This window comes from Trachemys scripta, chromosome 1, assembly GCF_013100865.1.
Source record: "Trachemys scripta elegans isolate TJP31775 chromosome 1, CAS_Tse_1.0, whole genome shotgun sequence".
Lineage (NCBI taxonomy): Eukaryota > Metazoa > Chordata > Testudines > Emydidae > Trachemys > Trachemys scripta.
Window position 1 is genome coordinate 143,713,180 of NC_048298.1, and position 26,640 is coordinate 143,739,819.

Sequence of the window (26,640 nt, forward strand, 5' to 3'; positions counted from 1 at the left end):
CATAACAACTCTAACTCAGGAACCAATTCATGCAACAAACCTCGATGCCAACTCTGCCCACATATCTACACCAGCAACACCATCACAGGACCTAACCAGATCAGCTACAACATCACCAGTTCATTAACCTGCACGTCCACCAATGTTATATATGCCATCATGTGCCAGCAATGCCCTTCTGCTATGTACATTGGCCAAACTGGACAGTCACTACGTAAAAGGATAAATGAGGACACAAGTCAGATATCAGGAATAGCAATATACAAAAACCTGTAGGAGAACACTTCAGCCTCCCTGGCCACACAATAGCAGATGTAAAGGTAGCCATCTTACAGCAAAAAAACTTCAGGGCCAGACTCCAAAGAGAAACTGCTGAGCTTCAGTTCATTTGCAAATTTGACACCATCATATCAGGATTAAACAAAGATTGAATGGCTAGCCAACTACAAAAGCAGTTTCTCCTCCCTTGGTGTTCACATCTCAACTGCCAGCAGAGGACTTCACCCTCCCTGATTAAACTAACCTCGTTATCTCAAGACTGATTCTTGCCTGCATATTTATACCTGCCTCTGGAAATTTCCATTACATGCACCTGACGAAGTGGGTATTCACCCACGAAAGCTTATGCTCCAATACATCTGTTAGTCTTAAAGGTGCCACAGGAGACTCTGTTGCTTTTTACATATCCAGAGTAACACGGCTACCCCTCTGATACTAAAAATAGAGTGTAGCTGTGGCAATGTGAGCAGTGGGAGGAGCTGGCCACCTGTGTATGTTCCTAACATCTCAGGTGGGTAGATAGTTGGCATGGTCAGCCCCTCCCCTGCTCATGCAGCCACAGCTATGCTCTATTTTTAGTGCATTAGTTCAATCAGAGCAAGAACAGGGTATGTCTTCTTAAACTGGGAATTACACCCTCCAGCTTGAAGTGTAGATATCCCCTTAGATGTGCTGTTAGAATGCCCAAACGTTTTGTAAATACTCAGGGGCAGCTGAGAAACCAAAAGGTAGCACTCTGTACTGGAAGTGTCTTCCCAGCTACCAACTGTTGGTATCCTGTATGTGGGTGGATGAAAATATGAAAAGAGGCATCTTGGAAATCGTGAGCTGCAAACTAGTATAGATGGTTGGAATTATTGTAGCCAGAGTCACAGTTCTGAACTTCAAGTGGTGGACAAAGGTGTTCAGATCTCAAATCCGGAATGGGGAACCAGCATCCTGTCTTCCTGGGCACTAGATAGTAATGGAAATAAAAACTTATCAGTTGAGGTTCACAGGGAGATATTCTCTTGATGGAATAGTCTCTTGTCAGAGGGGTCCCTGAAGAGAAGGACAGGGAAGGTGAATGAGGCTAGGAAGTTCCTGGCACTGGATGGAATGACTTTTTGGTATACTTTCTAGAACACACTGGTCCATGTAATCTTGTTCCAGGCTTCCTGAAAATAAACCCAATGATCCCAAATGTGATAGGGAAGGGATATGGATCCTGAATGAGTAGTTCCCAATAGCTCTCAAAGTAACCGTCAAACTGATGTCTTGGAAGATGGCAATGGTGATGTAGTTGAAGTCACAGTGGGGGGAGGTGAGAGGGAAGTGTCTCCTGTGGAATTTCTGTCATTTTCTGGGAGTTTCAGGTGATCTTTGATAAGGCTTGTAGAATGAAGGAGCAGAAGGTTGTCTGGAATGCATTTGATATCTAGGTTATTTTCTGCTGGCCTTTGTCATGTGAATGCCCAATGATCTCATCATAGTTCAAGAAACTTTTAAAGTATGTAGTGCATTATCTGTTTTGGCACCAAAGAATTAATTTCCTTCAAAAGGGAATGTAAAATGTCCAGTAATTTATGGGCCTGTTTGTTGCTATGGGAATCTCCAGTGCTCCTGCCATCCTGCAAAATAGTCTTGAAATGCCCTATCCCTATAGTCATATGGTGGAAAGGAGGAAGATGGCACAACAGCTTCATGTGGCAGTGGGGATATATGAGCTGGAATCACCTCGGAGAGCTGCTGTTGAAGATGCTCCTCTTCTGAAAGTTGGGCTTGCACAAACTCTGCCACAGAAAGGAGAGAAGACTGTTGCTATGTCCTGAGCAAGAACTGTAGTGAGGGTGATCTGGGCCTTGATGTTACAGAGGAGCTATATTTTCATGCTTTATGAATGCTTCAAGGTGCCTACTAAGGCCAAGAGCTAGGATCATATAGGTAATATGTTAGTGGCCAGGAGGTAGGGTACTAGGTCGGAGGACCTTCCCTAAGTTCCCTATGCCTGCTATGACCCGACCAGAATAGTATGGGTCATAGGGTTGCACCCTGGAAAGCAGGAAGGTGATCCACTCTCGCTAATATCAGAGACAGAACAGGAGAAATACGCTTGCAGAGGAGTAGACCTTGTTGGAGTCTGAGTGTTGGGAGAAGAGGGGAGATTCCTAGTCGATGCAGAGGACAATGGAGAGTGATTCAGGCAGGGCTGATACAATGAGATCTCTGGGCATCATGAAGTTCAATGCTCATGGTATTAATACCAAGAGGAAGCTAGGGGTAGTTGGCAGTGGAGTAGATGGTGCCAGTTAAATTGGTACCAGAAGCCCCCAAGAGTCTAAATTCAGGGTCTTTATGAATACAGAAGAACCTTGGTTTACTCTTTTTTTTTTAAATAAAAAGATCAGACGCTTGCCTCTCTTGTTTAGCAGAAATTTAGATGGAGTCCCACATGTGCTCCTTAGAGGAGCAGTGCCCAGACCTCCTCTTTCCAGGGTGGCAGGAGGGAATGACAACAGAATCAACAGAAGAATACTTCAATGAAGGAGGAGCCCTAGCACATGAGGCAGAGGTAGTAGCCTTTTGCAGTGGACTGCTCGGAGCCTGAGGGATCCTGCCTTCCAGAATCTGAGGCACACCTCATGGACTTATAAAGGAGAGCTTTAAAAGCAAGGGATGCTTGAAAACAGACATTAATCAAAACAAATAATGTACATTTCTCAGTGAGAAATCCCTCAATTTCCTCCCAGACACAAAACAAATACTTTGAGTGTTTGTCCTTGAGGGGACATGACAAACAAATCTTAAAACCAGGAGACTTTTAATCAGTCCTGAATATCCGGTACCAGGCTGTGACACTGTCCAAAGGCACCCGATGTTGTGAGACACCTAATTACCACCTGGCCTTAGCATGAGGAAGCTATTATTTGTGTCTGCAGTGGGTCAGCTCCCCAACTCCACTGGCCATACAAGCACTCCCCTCCAGGCCTCACGACCCTGTTGTTACTTTACAATTTAACAATCAGCACACCCCAACTCTCAAGTCTTCCAAGCATCTCCCTGGAGTATCCAGTCTCTGGTTCACTGGACAGTCGCAGTACTCGGATTCACTGCTTCCAAAGAAACAGTGCACCCCCGTTTACTAGTTCTACCTCAGATCACCGCTCCACTTAACTCACAAGCCTTAGATATGTTTACAGTGAAAACAAGTATGTTTATTTAACAAAGCAGACATTTTAAGTAGTAGCAAGTACAAGTATTGGAAACAAATGATTACATATAAAATAAAATCATAATACACATTCTAGAGCCTAGGCTTAATTAACAATATATTCATGTCTTGTGGAGTATTGCTCACACAAAATTCTTGCAGAGCTTTACAGCCAGGTTGACTAACCCTCCTTTCATGAGACAAGCAAGCTGTCAGTTGCCTCCTAGATGAAGGATTGTGTGTGTTTCCTTGCACCCCAGAACAATCCTGTGTCTTTATTCATAACCAGGGCACCCCCTGCTGCTGTTTGTTTCATCCTGGAGATTTCCTTTCTTGTAGATTAGCCCCTCGCTAAGTAACAAATAGGCATACATTGTGAGGCATACACTACACAAATGGCCAGACAGTGAGATAACGTCTGTCTGTAACTGCAGAAAGGTTCCTTGAAGCAGGAGGTAGGTGACCTGCCTTAACTCCAAGACCTTAAGTATCTATTTCAGTACAGATACCTGCTCCTTAAATATTATCCATCCATACATTTTGCAATGATTATGATAATAAGTGGGTTACTGGCTCTTGGTAGAGATCTTACATGCCACTCTTTGGTGAATTTATGCATATATTTCTTCCAGGGGATCCCTGTACAACCTATGCACCCCTGTGCCTTCTGCCAGTTGGCACCAACAAGTTCCTGGGTCACACAGGTGAAGAAAAAAATTACAAAAAATGTCACCAAACTAAAACTTAGAAAGTAAACTGATGCTGACTAGCTAATTAACTAATCCAAACTATGGTAAAGAACTATATACTATTACTAGTGTAGAAATGCAAATGCAAGAGACAGGAACCCTGGTCTCTTGGTACGATCTTGCAGTCAGAGGCAGGAAGAAGGAATTGAGGGTCAGTTGGCCTTGCTCCATCTTTTATGACCTAAGGTTTGAGGTGGGGGAGGGGAGGGACAAGGGCATGCAGGACACAGGCATGGGCCAACGCACACTGCTGGTCAAAAGATTTTTATCTTGAGCACATGAATTGCAGGCCCATCGGAAGTGGAATACAAATAGACAAGCTCTTGAAAGAGAATGAGTGAACTGATCCAGATTTTTAAAAGGCAGCCACTTCAACCATCATCCACACTTGAACTGAACATCTGAGGTCATGAAAGTGGAATCAGCTCAGTTTCCTGACCATCACCATCACTTCAGGTAAAATCTAAACCAGAAGTACTAGAATGCTACAGAGAAGATTGTCCTCATAGCAGTGTAAAAAGCCAGACAAAGAAATACTGGAATAACTCTTGTTACTTCAGTTCCTTAGATTCTCCATCTATAAAATAAAGTTAATTATACCTATCTCGTGATGGTATCTGATAGTGTTTGCAAAACATTTGAAAGATGAGAAGTACTGCCTGTGGTTTACTAAGAAATGTGAGCATCCTATTTTTGTTACGCTGTTTTCCGCCCTCTCATCCCAACCCACTTGACATAGGTGTCAGACTTATTTTTAGATTGCAGGCTCTTTGGGGCAGGGACTGGCATTTTCTGTATGTTCGTACAGCACCTAGTACAACAGAGCTCCAAAATTAGATTGCCTCTAGGAGCATCTGCAATATAAATGTCAAATAATAATAAGGCTCACAGATAAGACTATTTCCATGAGATTTTCAATTACTCTCCTAGAGTAGAGTTAAGGTAATTCTCTTTGTTTGCCTCTAGATTATATGGGTTATTTGGGACATGTTTCTTATATCAAGAAATACTGCCCAAAAATTTCAAGTTTGGATGTCTGAAGTTATGCACCTAAATCCATCTAGACACTTAAATAAAAGTTGTCTGATCTTCAGAAATACTGAGTATATGTACTATTATAATGTGTTACAGTAGCACCCAAGTCCCCAACCAAGGTTGTATTAGGCACTATACAAACCTGTTGCAAGATAGTCCCTGCTCCAAAGAGCTCACAGTGAACAGAAGCACCTTCATCTCTATTTTGGGGAACTAAAGCACAGAAAGATTAATTGACTTACTGAAGATCACATGTGAAGTATGTGGTAGAGTTGGGAATTAAACCCAGTTCTTCAGTCCTTAATGGGCTGTACACTAGTGGAAGGCACCTGACAGCATGACCTCTCAGGCATGTGCAAGATCACAAAATGCTACAAATTGGAATCCTCCATTCTGTGCGACCTTACACCTGCACATGCTGTGTGGAGGATGCCATTTAATGTTGTCCGCCATGCAGCAAAAGTGCCAAAAAGCTGTTTCACTACACCCCTGCTGGGTCTCAGTCCAGTTCATAAAAATAGGTCCCTCTAGTCCACATCCTCCCTTCTGACAGTGGCTGGTGCCAGATGCTTCAGAGGGAAAGAACAGAACAGGACAATTTATCAAGTGATCCACCCCTTCATCCAGTCCCAGCTTCTGGCTGTCAGAGGTCTAAAGAGACCCTGACCATTTTGGCTAATGGCCATTGATGGACCTATCCTCCATGAATTTATCTAATTCTATTTTAAGCCCAGCTATACTTTTGACCTTTGCAACATCCCCAACAATGAGTTCTACAGGTTGACTGTGCGTTGTGTGAAGAAGACCTTCCTTATGTTTGTTTCAAACCTGCCTATTAATTTCATTGAGTGACCTGTGGTGACTCTGTTATATGAAGGGGTAAATTACATTTCCTTATTCCCTTTCTCCAGACCAGTCATAATTTTATAGACTTCTATCATAATTCTCCTCAGTCATCTCTTTTCCAAGCTGAAGAGTCAGACTTTTTAATCTCTCCTCATATGGGAGTTTTTCCATATCCCTAATAATTTATTACCTTTCTCTATACTTTTCCAATTCCAATATATCTTTTTTGATATGGGCAACAAGAACTGCATGCAGTATTCGCGGTTTGGACATACCATGGATTTAAATAGTGGCATTATAATATTTTCTGTCCTTTTCTCTATCCTTTTCCTAATGGTTCCCAACATGTTAGCTTATTTGACTGCCACTGCAGATTGAGCAGATGTTTTCAGAGAACTATTCATAATGACTCCAAGATCTTTCTTAAGTGGTAACAGCTAATTTAAACCCCATCATTTTGTGTGTTGGGATTATTTTTTTTATAATGTGCCTTTAACATTGAATTATATCTGCCATTTTGTTGCCCAGCCACCCAGTTTTTTTAGTTCCCTTTGTAATTCTTCGCAATCTGCTTTGGACTTAACTATCTTTTGTATCGTCTGCAAAAGTTGCCACCTCACTGTTCACCCTTTTCCAGATCCTTTATGAATACATTGAACAGCACTGGTCCCAGTACAGATCCTTGGGTGGGACCCTGCTATTAACTTCTTTCCACAGTGAAAACTGGCCATTTATTACTACCCTTTGTTTCCTGTCTTAACAAGTTACTGATCCATGAGAGGACCTTCCTTCTTTTCCCATGACTCCTTACTTTGGTTAAGAACCTTTGGTGAGGGATCTTCTCGAAGGCTTTCTGAAAGTCCAAGTGCACTCTATCCACTGGATCACCCTTGTCCACGTTTTTGTTGACCCCTTCAAAGAATTCCAATGGATTGGTGAGGCATGATTTCTCCTTATAAAAGCAGTGTTGATTCTTCCACAACAAATTGTGTTCATCTATGTGTATGATAATTCTCTGCTTTCATATAGTTTCAATTTGCCTCGTACTGAAGTTAGGTTTACCAACCTGGATTTGCCCGGATTGCCTCTGGAGCCTTTTTTTAAAAAAAAAATGGTGTTAAATCAGCCTCTGTACCAGATGACTGGTGGATAGCTAATGTAAGCAATAGGTCACATACCAAAGTTTGTAGTTCTGCAATTTCATATCTGAGTTCCTTCAGAACTCTTGGTTGAATATCATCTGGTCCCGGTGACTTATTACTGTTTAAATTTATCAATTTGCTCCAAATTCTCCTCTACTGACACCTCAATCTGGGACAGTTCCTCAGATGTGTCACCTAAAAAGAATGGTTCAGGTTTGGGAATCTTCTGCACAACATCTGCAGTGTAGACCAATGCAAAGAACTCATTTTGCTTCTCTGCAATGGCCTTGTCTTCCTTGAGCGCTCCTTTAGAACCTGAATCATCCAGTGGCCCCACTTACTGTATGGCAGGTTTCCTGCTTCTGATGTACTTACAGTTTTTTGGCTGTTAGTTTGAATCTTTTGCTAGTTACCCTTCAAATTCTTTTTTGGCCTGCCTAATTATACTTTTATACCTGACTTGCTATTTTCCTCAATATCATTTGACTTCCAATTTTTAAAAGATGCCTTTTTGTCTCTAACCATCTATTTCCTCTTCTGTTTAGCCATTTTTGGTCTTTTTTTAATTTGGGGTATACATTTAATTTGAGCCTCTAATATGGTGTTTTTAAATAGTTTCCAAGCAGCTTGCAGGCATTTTATTCATGCCTGTTCCTTGTAGTTTCTGTTTAACTAGCTTGGTCATTTTTGTGTAGTTCCTCTTTTTGACATTAAGTGCTACTGTGGTGGGCTTTTGTTTCCCTCCTCCCTCACAAAGACATTAAATTTAATTACATTATGGTTGCTATTACGGAGCGGTTCAGCTATATTCACCTCTTGGACCAGATCCTGCACTTCACTTAGGACTAAATCAAGAATTGCTTCTTCCCTTGTGGGTTCCAGGACCAGTTGCTCCAAGAAGCAGTTATTTAATGTCTAGAAATTTTTTCTCTGCATCCAGTCCTGAGGTGAGAGGTACCCAGTCTATATGGGGATAGTTGAAATCCCCTATTATTGATGGGGGCTTTGGGGAGAAATTTTTTGTAGTCTTTCTAATCTCTTTTAGCATTTCACAATCACCATCACCATCCTGCTCAGGTGGTTGTTAGTGTATTCCTACTACTATACTCTTATTCAAGCATGGAATTTCTATTAATAGAGATTCTATAGTACAGTTTGTTTCATTTAAGATTTTTAGTATATTTAACTCTATGCTTTCTTTCACATATAGTGCCACTCCCCCGTCAGCACAACCTACTCTGACATTCCTCTATATTTTGTATCCAGGTCTCACCATGTCCCATTGATTACTATTATTCTACCAAGTATCTGTGATGCCTATTATATCAATCTCCTCACTGAATGCCAGGCAATCAAGTTCACAGATCTTAGTATTTAGACTTCTAGTATTTGTACACAAACACATAAAATTTGTCAATATTTCATTGACTACCTTCAGTCTTCCTTGTTTGACAGTTTCTCTCCAGTTTCAACCTGTACTTTACCAACTTCTATCCTCTCCTCTTTACTAGGCTATCCTAATATCCTCTTTAATAAATCCTCCCCTAAGAGATGTCTGTCTCAACTGTATGCTCCTCTGCACATGTTGGCTTTCCCCCAATCCTTAGTTTAAAACCTCCTCTATGACCTTTTTAATTTTACATGCCACTAATCTGCTTCCGTTTTGATTTAGGTAGAGCTCATCCTTCCTGTATAGGCTCCTTCTTTCCAAAAAGGTTCCTCAATTTCTCATAAACTGAAATCCCTCCTCCCAACACCATCATCTCATACATTCATTAAGACCCTGCAGTTCTGCCTGTCTAACTGGCCATGCGCATGAACTGGAAACAGTTCAGAGAATGCTGCCATGGAGGTCCTAGATTTTATTTTCTACCTAGCAGCCTAAACTTGGACTACAGGGCCTTTCTCCTACCTTTCCCTACATCATTGGTACCTACATGTACTTAGACTACTGGCTTCTCCCAAGCACTGCACATAAGTATCTGCATGTCTCCAGAGGTCCACAACCTTCACACTCCTAAACAAAAAAGGGTATTAAATGGCAATAAACTTTGTTCACACAGTTAAGGATGCCCAGTGAGAGCTCATGCCCTTCTAGAATACTGTTTGGAAAAACCCAAACTTCAGAAAACCAGGAATACAGAGTTAAGTTACATGCCCAGGTAACCTTAACTCTGCCCTCTAAGAGATAACCCAAAACAGCCCTATCACACATACTTGCACTTTGCTTTTTCTCTGTACAGGAAAGGAGCTACCTGCATCTGCTCTACCCTCAAAAACTTAGGGTACTCTCCTGCCAGAATACTACACTTGTGAAATTTAACAACCACTTCACACTTACTCACAGGATACCAGTGAATGGGGCTCAGCCACCATTCGGGGGCAAGGAACCCCAGATTGTAGTTCACATGAAGGTGGGGCAGGGAGAGAGGCTCAGACTGCCCTAGAGGGGCAAAGGGCCCCCAGATCCTGGCACACACACAGAAGGGAAGAACATTGGGTTTAGACAACCTTGCCCCCATTCTCCCCCTGCCACTCACCCCATGTCTCCTTCCCAGTGTCCCTCTCTTTCACCTGAGCCACCTAACTCCTCTCACCCCTCCACCATCCATCCTCATTTATCCCACTCCCCATAATCCCCCCTCCCCTCAATGCAGCCCCAAACTCCTCTCATTTCTATTCCCCCACCCCCCCACTCCTCCACACTAAAATGTTCCTTGCCTGCAAGGAAACAGTCACATGTCTTTTGTAGGGGGAGGGGGAGGAGAAAAGTAATCAAAGTACTTTCACTCAAAACAACCAAATCACACCTGACAGAGACAAATCTTAGCAACATGATTCTGACCTTTTCAAGATTTCTGCAGTAAGTGGGACTTGAACTGACACAAAAAGGGGTAAAGGACAATTGCTTAGCCCCTTGGGCTATCCAGCTAGTAACAGAATTTTCAGCCTTAAAAAAAATTCATAACTTCATGCATGCTGAGAATAATCTGTTCGACATGTGAACTTTAGAACTGCTTGGCACATGCCAAACTGGAGAAGCAAACTCTTTTTCAAACAATGCTTTTATCTGATTTCCCCCCAAAGGCCTGGTGGGTACCATACACTCTACTGGCATAACCCTCAAGTACTGGAGATAGTGCAATGTTACGAGCCATGGTTTGAGCTCTATCTGTGCACAGAAAAAGGGTTGCCAGAATAAATCAACTTTAAGAAAAGCTTCCCACCCCCACTCTTACCATCCTCCATCCTGTGGTGTATCTTAAGAATCCCTTGGCTAAATGGTTCTAAACTTGGATCACTGACCCTACCCTGAATCCCCATGAGAGGCACCAAATTTCAAGGCAATCCAAGTAACTGCACCATTTTAGAGTATTTAGAACAGTCAAACTTTAAACAAATAGCTGGTCCTAACCATAACAATAACAGAGTTGCTGCTCTGCTACAATCCTTCCTCTCTACCAGCAGCTGTAACTGATGTCAATGCGAGCTGAGTGCTCAGCATCTCTGAAAATACAGGCATATTTAAAAGTGACTGATCTATAGGTAGCTAAATTTGAAAAAATTTACCATTGATTTAATCTATTTGGTCTAGAGACTTCTAATTATTAGGCATTCAAAAAGCAAAACTAATCATGAAAGCAAATCTCTGAATCATATGAGATTTACTCATCATAATTATATTACACATCTCCATTATTATGTTAACATACCAGTATTTACTGGAAAATAATAAGGGCCAATTTGTCAAAAATCTGGATTCCACATCATTACACGGTAGAGAAGAATATTCCCTTCAATACAGGAATTATTGGGTGAAGGACTATGGCTTGTGTTGTGCAAGTAGGTCAGAATAGAAGATCATAGATTCTTTTTAAGGTCAGAAAAGACCACTATTGTGCCAGTTTGTACAATTAGAAGGTCACAGAAGCCCCCATCTTTAGTGGGAAGCAGAAATGGATTCTACAGATTTGAGGGGGCTACTGCACCACAAGCTGCACTCTGCTGAATTGTGTTCTGTGATAAACCAGATTTTAAAAGTTATAAAGGAAGAAAAACTTTCAAGGCATTCAGCTACATCATTCATTAAGTCAGTAAAAAAACCCAAAACAAACAAGAAACCCATATGCAACAACAAATCCTCCCACCACTGACATGTTAGCAAAATCTAATTAGTCAATTTCTAAAATGACATCTTTGTTTATTGTCAAACTGGCTTACCGTTCTCTGTTAAATTTCAGAGAATGAAGAATAGCCGGCCGTTTCTGTCTTAGGTTCCACAAATGAAGCGTGTCATCTGCACTCGCACTGACCAAGGCACCCTACAACAATCAGAGACAGAATATGGTGGAATGTTATTCATTTGCATATTGAAAGGGAAGATTATTTAAGAATAAGACAATAATCTGTAAGTAGACAGCAGTACAACATCTGTGAAATACTTATTTTCCTTCTGAAAAAAATACTCTGCAACAACCATTACTTTGCTTTGATTGATCCTGTACTAACTTAAAATGATCAAATTTGAGCTGATCTGGAAAATCAAAGAGCTCATTCGAGTATTAAACATTTGATATTAAATGTGTTTGTGATTGATAAACCAGGAAGAATGCAGAAGAATGGGAATAAGAAGGAAGGAAGTATTAGCTTGAAAAGATGGGTTTGAAGGAGGCAGTTGAAGCAAGGAGAGAGTGCTTAGCACACTGGGAAAGGGAGACTGCCCCAGGCACAGTATAATAATCACATCAAGATAACAGAAAATGCAAAATCAAGAATGAGAAAAGGACGTGAAAGTAAGAGGAGAGGGATGAAAGTAGGGAGACTGAGCAGGGGAAGTGAGAAGAGATGCAGATGGCACCGGGGAACAGGGTTGGGGGCATGGGGAGCTTCCCCAGCTGCCAAGCCACACTACCCTGCCCACCTGGCACTACAGTCCGGGAGTGGGGTCAGGGCACAGGGGCTTTCCCCGCCCACCTGGAGCTCAGGGGCCCCCAGTTGGTCAGGACCCTAGACATGGGCCCCGTAGGCCCAGTGGCTAATCTGCCACTAGTGGACAGTTGTAAGCAAAAAAGGTGGATTTTGGTTACAATAAAGAGGAAGAAGTGATGTGACTTAAAGATTGACTATGGGAGAAGGGATGGGGAGAGTACAATAAAAAATTATGGGCCTGGGAAACAGGAAAGAAAGTGGAATTCTCAATCAAGATAGAGACGGGAAGCGGAGGAGGCGATTTAGGAGGAAAGGTGAGAAGACTAGAGTTTGAGATGGTGGTTGAACATCTACAGCTGTCCCTCTGGCATCTGTTCTTAAATGTGAATGGATACAGAGTGAGAGGTAAATCAAGAACTGTCAGATTTGATATGGTAGTTAAATCCATGAGAAAAGATAGACATGTACACAGAATAGGAATAGGAAAGGAGAGGACAAAAAAAAAAAAAAAAAACCCTGCAGAAAACCCCACAGATAGGAGAAAGGAAGAAAAGGAGCTAATAAAGAAGACACTGAATGAATAGTCAGCAGGTGAATACATGATCTAGAGGAGCACAGAACCACAAAAGCTAAGATCGGAAAGAAAGCAGGAGAAGGAAGAGTGATTCACATGACAAAATGGTGGCACATGCATTTTTTGGTGTTCACACACATACTCCAAAAGTAATTGTCTCAACTTTAGTGTAAGTAGGAAAGGCTGAATAGAAATGTTTCATTAAATAAGTTTTAAATACCTATGTAAAACTATTTTGCCTAAGAGTATGCTCTAGGCAGTTACACCTATAGTTAAGGTTGCCTGAGACGTTCCATTATAAGGTCCTATTTTCAGTTGCTTATAACTTTGCCAAACATTACCTGTTCAGGCTGAAACATTTCATGCCATACTCAAAATGAGTTTTTCTGGGAAGTTTCAGCTAAAATGATTCAGTTGTTTCTCAGAACAAGATTAGGAAAAAATGTTGTTTTGCACATGTTAAAATGGTTGTAAATTTTTTTTTGTTGAGAAGCTCCAATGCCTCCTTGCTTTGGAGCAGGGGGTGGTGTGTGTGTCAGGAATGTGCCTTTTGCCTTCCTCATGAAAGTCTGCCCAAATGTGGACAGTTTAGGAGCCTTTCAAAAAAACAAAAACAAAAAAACCAACCACACACACAGGTTGGACATGCTCATGCTCTTATTAGAGTTTGAAAACTACATTCTCTGAGGATTCTGTCTGCACTGAGCAAGCTCCAACCCTCACAGCTTCTCCATGCTGACTAGACTGTGTATGTACCATCTGCACAGAGTGACCGAGTAAGCTCCATCTGCAGTGGCATGGGCTGAGGCTTATCTCTGCTATTGCTCCTCCCAGCTGCCAGGGGCTGCTGTGGCACCAGAACTTTGAGCAGAGAAACTCTCTCCTGTACTCCTTCCGGTGCACACACGGTATGGAGAAAATGGAATCTGCCTGCCTTGAATTGGTGGGAGGAGGCCTGATACCCCATAATTAATAATTAATTATTATTATTATTATTTCCAGACTAAGTTTTATTCATTTTTGTTAGTTCATTAATTTCTATCTCAGACATGTCCATGCAGTGAGGAAGATGATCCATGAATTTAGGTTACACATATGCAGCTTACTGTGTGTTCAGTATTTCACATCACCATATAAAGGCCCTGATTCTATCACCCATACTTACATTGAGTAATACCTTTTACTATATATAGTCCCATTCATTTTAACAGCATTATGTACACAGAAAATTATATTTCTGAGTGCAAGTATGAGCAGCAGAATCAGGTCCATAGTTTCTTGCTGGCCCCTTTGTTTGCCCTATCTGGAAATTACATTGCAAAAATATATAGATTGCACTATTCAACCATATTTAAAGAAAGAAGATTCTGCACACTGTACATATAGCCTTACCTCATTGATTAAGAACTGGAGCTGCAGTACCGCGGCACCACTTTCGTGTTGGCAGTAGCAATCAACACCAGGTCTGCCCAGTCTGTTGCAGTCAAAGTCAAGGATTCTGACATTTCGGTTATCACCAAGAGTAAACAGCAAAGAGGACACGAACAGAACTCTCTCGCAATTAACCTTAGATTTAACAATCGTTCTTGCTTTCTCTAAAGCAAAGCAGTATACACTTATCTTCAGCTGTTCTAATTAAAGTATCAGCACTATCACCCTGAAACATGTGCAATTATGAGTGATATGTTCTTGGCTATATTCCTCCCTATGAATGAAAGTGCATAAATTATCATGAAGATACAGCCAAAACACATCTTAAACTCCAATTTATTTTATTTCATCTTCATAGTATGTGTTCATATTACAGCTGTACATATCAGATGTTTTTGATTATCTAGGTCATACAAAACTAATAATTTAGGAGCAGGGTCAATAACATGTTATGCACCATTTACACTGTTTTCAAGTGAATAATTTTGCCTATTTATTATGTTCTACCTGTAATTGTTACTCCATTCTCTGAATGTAACTTTCTCCTTGGCTCTTTTGTCTCTGAAAGCTATTTTTAGGCAATAAAGAATCTCTTAAGGATGGTAGTGTGCTTTACATCTTAAAAGTGTGCATGTGTCAATCTCCAACTGGTTCGTTCCTTTTAAACTAAAAAAAGAATTAGTCTAAACAGAATAATAAAAAAATCTCACAATTTTACATAGCCGACAAGTTAAAAGAGCATTACTGTTGCAGGTAAAGGACACTGAGCAATTCTCCCCTGGAGAGTTGAAGCTCTTTACAATATCAATAAACTTTGGGGTGTCATACTTAGAAAGATCTGTGGGACCAAGACTGAGGGATCCAATCCATAACTCCTCAGGAGTTAATTATAGCAATGAGAATGATCAAATATCTACATTGTGAGCACTATCTGAAATTCACCTATGTACAGAGGGAGCCTGCACAAAGACTATACACCACTTTATTCCCTCTTACACTTTATTTTGAGGAGATTTAGGAGCCAGTCAAAATCTGTGTTCTTGTAAAATCAAGCAAATACTGTACCCTTTCAAAGGGTGGTAGAGCTTCACTCCAGCTTGAGCTCTCTCAGACTCCCTGAACACATTCTGGAAGAATCAGGGCTTCCTGTATAGTCTGACCACTCCGAACTAGAATCCTGATACCCAATCTGGACCCCGTGGGACCCAACAAATATCAGGTCTGGGTTGTATTGGGTGGGAAGACAACCGGATCCTCTTGGTCTTGGATCAGGTCTCTTCCACCTGCCTGTGGGGTTGGCACAGTGACATTGGCAAGAACCGGACACATAGCTGCCACTGTACCTACCCCACAAGCAGGAGGCAGCGCAGCATTGACTCAGGTTCGGGGGGGAAGGGTCAGGTCAGGTCAGAAAATGACTCTATGCTCTTGGGCCTGGGTTGGGCCAAAAAATTAGGCTGGAGTATACTCTACCTAAACCTCCTCTTCCCACAAATACAGGCCAGGGTTTTAAGTCTGTATCTCATCCTAAATCCCCTAACCTGAGTCAAGATTAAAATCTCAAATAAACTGGCATGTACTCAACATAGTTTTAGCTCCAGAAGCATAAGGTGTACTGTATAAGAAATAAAGCTGTCTTTATGTCAGTTTCAAATAGCTTTCACAGAAGTATAGAAGCTTGGAAAGGTAGCAATTAACTGTTAGTATTGGTTTATTATCAAAATTTGGCATATTTAAATTGCTTGACAAAGCTTGCTGTGATAAATATGGGAATTTTATGATGCCCATGTGTACCTCATTTTCCCTCTGTGGTTTGTACTGCTATACACGGAGTGTAAAGAGCAGGATACATTAGGTGTTTGAGTCATGTAATTGTCTGGGGTGATACGAACAGGGCATTAAGGACTGGCTGGAACCAATGTATATCAGTGGAAGACCCTACAGAGACAACAGGAACCCCAATCACTGAAGATTAACACCTAACTGCAGAGGCTGAACATGTGAACATAGCATGGCTGTGTCCAGAGAATGAAGAGAGGTGTCAGGGATCTGTTTTAAGTACTGGCCTCAGAGACACAGGAGCTCTCACCTGGGATTTGGGCCTGGTCTACACTAGAAAATTAAGTCAGCATAACTATTTCACTCAGGGGTGTGAAAAATCCACACCCTGAGCAGCATAGTTAAGACCTAAATCCCTCTGTAGACAGTATTAGGTCGATGGAAGAATTCTTATATCGATCTAGCTACCACCTCTCAGGGAGGCGGATCATCTACACGAATGGCAGAATCCTCCATGTTGGTATAGATGGTGGCCACACTGAAGTGCTACAGTGGCATAGCTGCAGTAGCACAGCTGTAGCACTTCAGTGTAGACAAGACCTAAGAAAAAGGGAAAGTGACAAGAGAAAGGAAACTAAACTGCTTCCTACAGCAGCATGGCTCAAGGGACCCCTGGCTTTAGACAGAATGGACTGTCATAGTCTTTGGTCTCTGTTGAAGAAAGGATTTCCCAGTGCTGTATTCCAGTTGACTAATCAACCCTAGTCTGTCTTGAAAAGGCTACATAGTCACTGCAGATACTTGCTGAAGTGCATTGATCGCTGAAGGGAGTAAAAGTCTCTGAATAGGACTCTGCTTCGTTCACATTCACTGGGCAGAGCTCATGGTGAGAAACTGGAGTGCTGCAGCCAAGAGGCTCAGTCTAGGAGTTGCTGAGGCCACATGGCCTATGCTTGTAGAAAAGTGTGACCCATTGGGGGCCTGGCCCTTTGAAGATGTCCTCCCCAGACCCATGGCACCACAATGCTAGCTCACTATCCAGCCTCCCACAGGATCTTACAGGGAAGGGTAGGAAGTCATCTGGCCACGATACCACCAGCAATAACTATATGAGGAGTGGCTTAGTTAGCCCACACAGAACTACAGCGATAGCCTTCAGTAGCAGTCCTCACTGGAGCTATGGGATACTCACTACAGAAGAACACGACTCCTAGTAGCAAGTTTTGTCAGGACGAGGGCCTTAAAATCTGATCCCAAACCCACTGTAGTCAAAGGAAAGTCTCCCACTGACTTTCATGGGTTTTGTATTGGACCTCAAGGGTCTGTCTACACTGCAATAAGACACCTAGGGCTGACCTGCGTCAGCTGACTCTGGCACCAGCCCAAGCCCAAATATCTACACTGCAATTGTATAGCCCCACAGCCCAAGCCCAGGTCAGCTGACACAGGCCAGCAATAGGTGTTTTAATGCAGTGTAGACATATCTGTAGTTAGCATGACCGTGCAATTCTTGTGAACAGAAGTCACAGTACTATAAGTACAAACAGATATAGCTAATGTGTAAAGCAGTCGACATAGCTTCAGACTTACTTTGTCATTTACATAAAAGTTATTATTTTCATTTTTTATTTTAGTGCCTACAATGTCCTCAGCACTGGACAAGATACAAAGATAAAAATATGTACAGGATACAAAGTCTATGCCCCGAAGTGTTTTCAGTTGAAAAGATATATACAGAAAAGACAGTGATGGAAGAGAGAGAGAAGGAATTACACAATAAATGTTTTTTAAATTATTCTTGTGAACTCAACTTTTCCACACAGAAGTAGTGAGTTTATCAGAGTGATCTGAATAAAAATAAGGTGGCAGTTTTGTGTACTAGGGTTCACTGGATACAAGATAAGGTACAGAAGAGCATGGAGAGAGGCATGGTAAAAAGAAACAAATGGGGCATCAGTGGTGGAGTTGTGGGAGATATGAAAAGAGACAAGGTCCAATGTTCATATTGGACTTCTTCAGGAACTTAAAGACAAACAAGAAAAGACGGTTACTCACCGTTGTAACTGTTGTTCTTCGAGATGTGTTGCTCATATCCATTCCATTAGGTGTGCGCGCGCCGCGTGCACGATCGTCGGAAGATTTTCTACCCTAGCAACACCGGCGGGTCGGCTGTGGAGCCCCCTAGAGTGGCGCCTTCATGGCGCTGAATATATACCCCAGCCGACCCGGCGCCCCCTCAGTTCCTTCTTGCCGGCTACTCCGACAGTGGGGACGGGGGGCGGGTTTGGAATGGATATGAGCAACACATCTCGAAGAACAACAGTTACAACGGTGAGTAACCGTCTTTTCTTCTTCGAGTGCTTGCTCATATCCATTCCATTAGGTGACTCCCAAGCCCAACTTAGGTGGTGGGGTCGGAGTGAGACATTGCTGTGTGCAAAACCGCTGATCCGAAGGCAGCATCGTCCCTGGACTGCTGCACTAGTGCATAGTGAGCTGTAAACGTGTGGACTGATGACCAAACCGCCGCTCTACAAATGTCCTGGATCGGAACATGTGCCAGGAAAGCAGTCGAGGAGGCTTGGGCCCTCGTGGAGTGAGCGGTGAGGTGCGGTGCTGAGACACCTGCCAGGTCATAGCAAGTCCGGATGCAAGACGTAATCCAGGAGGATAGGCGTTGTGAGGAGACCGGTGAGCCTTTCATTCGGTCGGCCACTGCAACGAAGAGTTGCGTCGTCTTTCTAAAGTGCTTTGTGCGGTCAATATAGAAGGCCAGGGCCCTTCTTACGTCCAGGGAATGCAAACGTTGATCCTGGCGAGTGGCATGTGGTTTGGGATAAAAGACCGGGAGAAATATGTCCTGGTTGATATGAAATGGAGAAACCACCTTAGGGAGAAAGGCAGGATGTGGACGAAGCTGCACTTTATCCTTATGGAAAACTGTATAAGGGGGCTCGGATGTAAGTGCCCTGAGTTCAGAAACTCGCCTTGCTGAGGTGATGGCTACGAGGAAGGCTGTCTTCCAGGACAGGTACAAAAGTGAACAGGTGGCTAGTGGTTCGAATGGAGGACCTGTGAGTTTGGAGAGGACCAGATTAAGGTCCCACGTCGGGACGGGCTGACGCTGTTGTGGGTACGTCCGGTCTAAGCCCTTGAGGAATCTAACGACCATCGGGTTAGAGAATACCGAGGACGCGAGTTCCCCGGGGTGAAAGGCTGATATAGCAGCCAGGTGAACTCTGATTGAAGATATCGCCAACCCTTGCAGTTTTAGGGAGAGGAGATATTCCAATATGAGAGGAATGGGTGCCTGCAACGGGGACATGGCTCGTTGTTCGCACCAACAGGAGAACCGCTTCCACTTGGCCAGGTACGTGGTGCGTGTTGAGGGCTTCCTACTGCTCAGCAGAATCTGTTGGACAGAGTGCGAGCATTGCTGCTCTGCCTGGGTGAACCATGGAGCAGCCACGCCGTGAGGTGGAGTGATTGCAGGTCGGGGTGACGCAGCCGACCGTGGTCCTGAGATATGAGATCCGGACATAATGGAAGCGGGATCGGTGTCTGAACCGAGAGTTCCAACAGTGTGGTGTACCAATGTTGTCTCGGCCACGCTGGAGCGATCAGAATTACCTGTGCCTGGTCTCTGCGCAATTTGAGCAGTACCTTGTGGACCAGAGGAAACGGAGGGAAGGCATAAAACAGGTGGTCTTTCCAGGGAAGGAGAAACGCATCCGAGAGGGAGCCCGGAGCTCGACCTTGTAGGGAGCAGAACACGTGGCACTTTCTGTTGTCTCGAGATGCAAACAGGTCTATCTGGGGAAACCCCCACCTCTGGAAGATGGAATGTATGATGTCCGGACGGATAGACCACTCGTGCGTCTGGAAGGACCTGCTGAGTCGGTCCGCTAGAGTGTTCTGGACTCCAGGGAGGAACGATGCCGTGAGATGGATTGAGTGGCGATGCAGAAGTCCCACAGGCGAATGGCCTCTTGGCATAGAATTGACGAACGTGCTCCTCCTTGCTTGTTGATGTAAAACATGGCCGTGGTGTTGTCGATGAGAACTAACACACAGCGGCCACGTAGGAGATTGAGGAATGCCTGGCACGCCAGGCGCACCGCCATCAGTTCCCGAACATTGATGTGCAGGGCTAACTGGGATGCAGTCCACAGGCCTTGGGTATGGTGTTCGTTGAGATGGGCGCCCCAACCCAGAGATGACGCGTCTGTGACCAGGTGCAGAGAGGGTTGTGGGGCGTGAAATGGCATCCCCTCGCAGACCACATTGTGATCTAGCCACCAGGTGAGGGAGGCCAGGATCGAGTTCGGGACCGTGACCACCATGTTCAGGGTGTCCCGATGTGGACGGTATATTGATGACACCCAGGTTTGAAGTGGGCGAAGCCGAAGTCTGGCATGCCTGGTTACGTGCGTGCATGAAGCCATGTGACCCAGCAGGGTAAGGCACGACCTCACCGTGGTAGTTGGGAAGGCCTTGAGCCCTTGAATGAGGTTCGTGATGGTGCCAAAGCGGTTGTCTGGCAGGATGGCTTGTGCACGTCTGGAGTCTAGAACTGCGCCGATGAATTCTATTCTCTGGGTAGGTTCTAGAGTGGATTTGTCTTTGTTGAGTAGGATGCCCAACTCGTTGAATGTGTGCACTATTCTGTGGACGTGAGCTTGAACTTGCTCCTTGGTGCGACCGCGCACCAGCCAGTCGTCTAGGTACGGGAACACCTGTATCCCTTGCCGACGAAGGTACGCTGCCACGACAGCCATACATTTCGTGAACACTCTTGGGGCCGAGGATAGGCCGAAGGGAAGGACTGCAAATTGGTAGTGCACCGTGTTTACCACGAATCGCAGGAAGCGTCTGTGAGGTGGGTAAATTGAGATGTGAAAGTATGCGTCTTTCATGTCGAGGGCGGCGAACCAGTCTCCAGGATCGAGGGAAGGGATAATGGCCCCCAAAGAGACCATGCGGAACTTCAACTTTACTACGAATTTGTTGAGTCCGCGCAAGTCCAAGATGGGCCGTAGACCTCCTTTGGACTTGGGGATCAGGAAATAACGGGAGTAAAATCCCCTGCCCTTTAACTCTATCGGAACCTCCTCTATGGCCCCCATGGCCAGGAGCGTAGAGACCTCCTGTATAAGAAGTTGCTCGTGAGAAGGGTCCCTGAAGAGGGACGGGGAGGGGGGGTGGGAGGGGGGGATAGAAGAAAACTGGATAGCGTATCCCTCTTCCACCGTGCGGAGGACCCAACGGTCCGAAGTTATAAGGGACCAAGCATGGTGGAAGTGGGAGAGACGATCCCGAAAGGAGGGGGCTGAATCCTGGGGGATGACTGGTGCACCGTCCTCGACCGCACCTTCAAAAGTTTTGTCTGGGGCCTGAAGGTGGTCTAGGTGGCCCTTGGTTCTGGCCGGGTTGAGGGCCAGTCCACCGTCTCCTACCACCTCGCCCTCGCCTCCGGACCGAGTCTTGTCTCTGACGAGGCGGGGGGGGGTAGAAGCGCTGAGGCTGCGGCCTAAATGGTCTGCGCTGAGGGCCCACAACATGCATCCCCAGGGAGCGCATGATTGTTCTCGAGTCCTTGAGGCTCTGCAGGCGAGAGTCCGTCTTGTCTGAGAACAAACCATGTCCCTCAAAGGGCAAATCTTGTAGGGTTTGCTGCAGCTCCGGAGGCAAACCCGAAACTTGAAGCCAGGAGATCCTCCGCATAGCGATACCCGAAGCCATGGTCCTCGCAGCCGAGTCTGCTATGTCCAAGGAGGCCTGCAAGGAGGTTCGAGCCACCTTCTTACCCTCCTCTACCATGGCTCCAAACTCTTCCCTGGACTCCTGGGGAATCAACTCCTTAAACTTCCCCATGGAGTTCCAGGAGTTAAAATTGTAGCGGCTCAGCAGAGCCTGTTGGTTTGCCGCTCTAAGTTGCAGCCCTCCGGCTGAATAAACCTTACGGCCAAACAAATCGAGCCGTTTGGCCTCTTTTGATTTTGGCGCTGCAGCCTGCTGGCCGTGGCGCTCTCGTGCGTTCACTGATGCCACCACCAGTGAACACGGTTGTGGGTGGGTATACAAGTACCCGTAGTCCTTCGATGGGACAAAGTATTTCCGTTCCACCCCTCTCGCTGTGGGTGGGATAGAGGCAGGAGTTTGCCATATCGTATCCGCATTGTTTTGTATCGTGCGGATCAGGGGTAACGCTACCCTCGATGGGGCATCCGCTCCGAGGATATTCACTATCGGGTCGTGCACCTCCACTACCTCCTCCGCCTGCAGGTCCATATTACGGGCCATCCTGCGCAGAAGATCCTGGTGAGCCCGAAGATCTATTGGAGGTGGGCCCGTGCACGATGTGCCCGCCACTGCCTCGTCCGGCGAAGAAGAGGAAGATGCCTCCGGTGGAACGGGATCCAAGGGCTGGTCCTGGTCTTCCTGTTCCTGGGCCGGAGCGTCACCTGCGCCTGGGTCCAGGGCGTCAGGCGGTACGGACACGGAAGCCTCCATGTCCCCTGGCGGAGGCCGAGAGATTGTGGACTCCGGGGCCCTTCTAACGGAATGACCCGAGCGAGAGGTCGAGGGTATTGGAGCCCCTTGCTCCTGATGGTACGCCCACGGGGTCCAGAATGACCAATGAGATGGGCCATGAGAATGGTCCTCTGCCATCTCCCGCCAATGGCCCAAATCCTGTTCCTCGGCTTGCCCTTGAGGGGGATATGCCGATCTCGAGAGGTCCTCCGATGAGTGGGATACCGATCTCGATGGCCACGGCGGTGCCGAGAGCGTTGAGGCGATTCCCGCGGTCTGCGGTGCCGCACGGTGCCGGTCCGGAGATCTATCTCTACGCGGTGCCGGCGATCGGTGCCGGGACCGCGATCGGTGCCGATGACCTCGTCGGTGCCGGGAGTCAGATCTGGACCTCGACGAGGACCTGGAGTATGCCCGGTGCCGGGAGCGGCCTCTCGACGTCGAGCGTCGGCCATAGCGGTGCCGAGAACTACGTCTCGACGTCGATCGGTGCCGACGATCATAGCGGCGCCGAGACGTAGAGCGTTGTCTCGAAGAAGATCTTGGCCGCGAGTACGACCGGTGCCGAGGCGATATTCGGTGCCGGGACTGCGAGCGGCGTGGGGACCTGCTTCGGGACCTGGATCGGTGCCGAGGTTCCAGCCCTTGTGATGGAGGGCGGATTAGTGCAGGTTTCCCTCTCGACTGGACCGGGCGAGTTAACGGTGCCGTCGGTGCCGGTGGTTGAGGCGGTGCCGGCTCCGTGAGGGCTATTAAGTCTCTCGCCGCCGTGAAGGTCTCTGGAGTCGACGGGAGGCATTGTATCACCGCCGGCCTCGGTGGAGACGCTATCTGCACCGGACTCGACGGCCTCGGTGCCGGAGTCGACGGTGCTGGAGGCACCTGTTTCCGGTGCTCCACCGGCGGACGCGGCTCTACCCCCGGCACTGGGGGAGCCGGCGTCTTCGGCGCGGAGGTCCCCGTCTTATGGGCTTTTTTATGCCCCGGGGATAATGACCGGCGTCGAGGCACTTGCTGCGCTTGCGGTGCCGACGAGGTCCGGTGCCGGGGCGGCTTGTCCGACACCACTCGCGTGGTCGTCGTGGCCGGTGCCGCCGGAGCACTGCGCACCGAGGCACTGGGTGCCGGGGCCTGACTTGTAGATGGAGCGTCTGGACTAAGTGCCGCTTCCATCAAGAGTTGCCGGAGCCGAAAGTCCCGCTCCTTCTTGGTCCTGGGTCTGAAGGCCTTACAGATCTTGCACTTATCTGTTTGATGGGACTCTCCCAGGCACTTCAGACAGGAGTCGTGCGGGTCGCTCGTGGGCATAGGTTTAGCGCAGGAGGCGCACTGCTTGAAGCCGGGAGCTTTGGGCATGAGCCCGAGCCCGCGGCCGGGGGAGAAAGGGGGAGACGACCCCCTTAGTCCCCTGGACTATTATAACAACTAAAACAACTTGAAACTACTAACTATTTAACTACAACTTTAGAACTATAACTATAACTATAACTACAACTATGAACAAGAACAAAGCTAGGGAGAGTGGAGGACAGCTATGCCGCGCTCCACAGTTCCAACGACCGTCAGGGACGGTAAGAAGGAACTGAGGGGGCGCCGGGTCGGCTGGGGTATATATTCAGCGCCATGAAGGCGCCACTCTAGGGGGCTCCACAGCCGACCCGCCGGTGTTGCTAGGGTAGAAAATCTTCCGACGATCGTGCACGCGGCGCGCGCACACCTAATGGAATGGATATGAGCAAGCACTCGAAGAAGAACTTTATACTTAACGCAATGGATAAGGAGAAGCCAGTGGCAGGTTTCAAAAGATGGGGTGATATGGTTAAAGGGACAGGCAAGAAAGATAATGAGATTGCTCAAATTAAGTTCTTGGCCTCAGTGATGACCCATGGCAGTGTCTCTCAGTCTAATTACACATTGTGCAAAAAGTTTTATCAGCGTTGAATTTGTCATCATTCAGTTTCACCTTCTCTATACCATTCATTTGTATCATGTTCCCCTCTTATGTCTCCTAAGAGATGAGGAAAAGCCCTAGTCCAAGGGAGGATGCAACAGAGAATGAGCACAGGGGAGCTTTGGATTGAGTGGGAATTCCTACAGGTGAATATCTTTGCTTTAATTTGAATTTTACACTTCATTATAAATAAATGGCACTAGCGAATGCATTCCCATTCGATGGAAAATTATGCTAATGCTGTTCTTAACCAGTTGTCACCATCATTCACCATCAAAAATGAAATCAGTCTTGTAGGAGAAAAATCTAATGAAGCAGATGACTCCATTCAGTATGTCTCAAATAAAAATGTTACAGGATACTCTGTTTACATACATCACTTTTCACTCTGAAGTGAATGTTTATATGAATTATAAAATGTAAATTATATCTGTCTGGCCAGTCATTCTAGCAGGGATTAACACCAAGACAGTAGGCACTGTCACAGCTTTTGGAATCCCACTGAGTGGCAGCAGATTTCAAATATGCTAGTGGCCATGCTGGGGGCCCTGTAAACAGTTCATTCACCACAGGTGCTCCTCCTTGTGGCTAGGTCTGGGAATTAGCTCTCCCTGCATGTGGTGCCCTCATCTGTTGGTTACTCAGGCTGTGGTCCCGTCCCCCCCAAAATCAGGATACTCACTCTTTGTGACTGAGCCCTCTAGCCAGGTCACTTTGTAGTCCCCACCTTCTAGGTTAATAAAATCCAACCAGACAAGCAAGCTATACACACACTGCCTCAGATGGGCTTCTAATCCAGGTCTTGTGTCACTTTCCCAGAGGGTGGTAGGGTAACCACCTGCCCACTACTCTGAGTTCCAGCCCAGGGACGCTATGACTAGCAATCCAGTTCTGTTCAGTTTCAGACCCTGTTACTGTTTCCCTAGGCTCCTTCCTACCCCACCTCTCTATAGCCTTACTATCTGTAGGTTACTACCACAGATTCCTCTGTTCCCCATGACTACTTCACCATTCTTGCCCTCTTGCTGGACTCCCCAGTCTAGGGCAAGACCCTGACTTATTCTCTCTCTGCATATCCTCCTTATCCCTAGCCAACTCACTTTCCCTCTAGAGACTGACTGCAGCCATCCTCTCTACACTCACTTCCTGATTTATAATCCTATCCCAGCTCCTCCCCAACCTGGGATTTATCTGCCATTAGGCCCTATCAATCCCTGGTTCCCCTCAAGGTGCAGTATATAAGGTTAACTGGGTCCTTCTGGCCCATACTAACCCATTCAGGACTTGTGTGGGTTGGATGCCCTTTCACAGGGCCTTTCTGACAAAAGCTGCTGAGAGATTGGCACATCTTCCTAGCCTGTCTACCTCCTTCTTGGCCAGTTCTGCCCACTTTATCTACCTGTGCTCCATTCCCCCACTATTCCACTTGAGGAGATATTGCAGCATTTATCACTACTGCAAACTTTGTTGGTACACTCTCTTACACCAAGGCCCTCTGCCAGAATCTATATTGGCAGAAGCTGATGTAGACCTTGAGCTGGATTTATTTTCTCCTTTACTTTTCTTTGTCCTTTAATAAAACAACAAATAGCCCTGTCAGCAAGGATTGTAGAATATCTTTTGAAGATGTTAAAAGGAAGATAAAGCTGAATACTTTAAAGTCTGCCCTTTGGGTTTCCAGAATAAGACCCAGTCACTATCTTCTCATTCCTACCAATATGTGGGATTTCCTAGGGGTCATGCATAGGAAAATTGTCAGATTACATTCAACCATAGCCATCTTAGAAAATAAGAATTGAAAACTAAATTTGGATACCTTCAGCGATTATATGTAAATGAGAGAGCAACAAGTAGAAACTGAATTACGCATGCTGAGTAGCAAACATGATAGCAGTAACATTCTATCAAAGAAGCATGCTTTTTGATTGTTACAAAATAGTTAATGCCTTGTTGTCAAGATGTGTATGTTGTGGAAGAGAATATAGTGTTCTGTATTCTCATGCATGAGATGCAAGTTCAGAAAACACCTCAGCATGTTATACATGTGGCAGAGATCTCAAATTTGCATCCAGCAGAGAATGTTGATTGAATTGCTTTTAAGTTACATTCCATTGTCTCTATAGGTACACAAAGAGAAGAACCTCAAAAGAATCAAGGTTCCTTGCCCTTATTGGTCAGAAGAATGGTACTGCAATAGCAGG

General features: G+C 45.5%; 1 protein-coding gene across 8 annotated transcripts in view; it reads right to left on the bottom strand.

Annotated features, from left to right (window-relative positions):
• STXBP5L (syntaxin binding protein 5 like) overlaps window positions 1-26,640 on the bottom strand; it is a 309,553-nt gene that overhangs the window by 218,178 nt on the left and 64,735 nt on the right. For all 8 annotated transcript variants that reach the window (XM_034788439.1, XM_034788419.1, XM_034788402.1 and 5 more), the window contains exons 3-4: window positions 14,137-14,218; window positions 11,463-11,563 (exon numbers count right to left, since the gene is read on the bottom strand). In XM_034788439.1, the coding sequence (XP_034644330.1) occupies window positions 11,463-11,563; window positions 14,137-14,218 (183 nt within the window). The remainder of the gene's footprint in view (window positions 1-11,462; window positions 11,564-14,136; window positions 14,219-26,640) is intronic.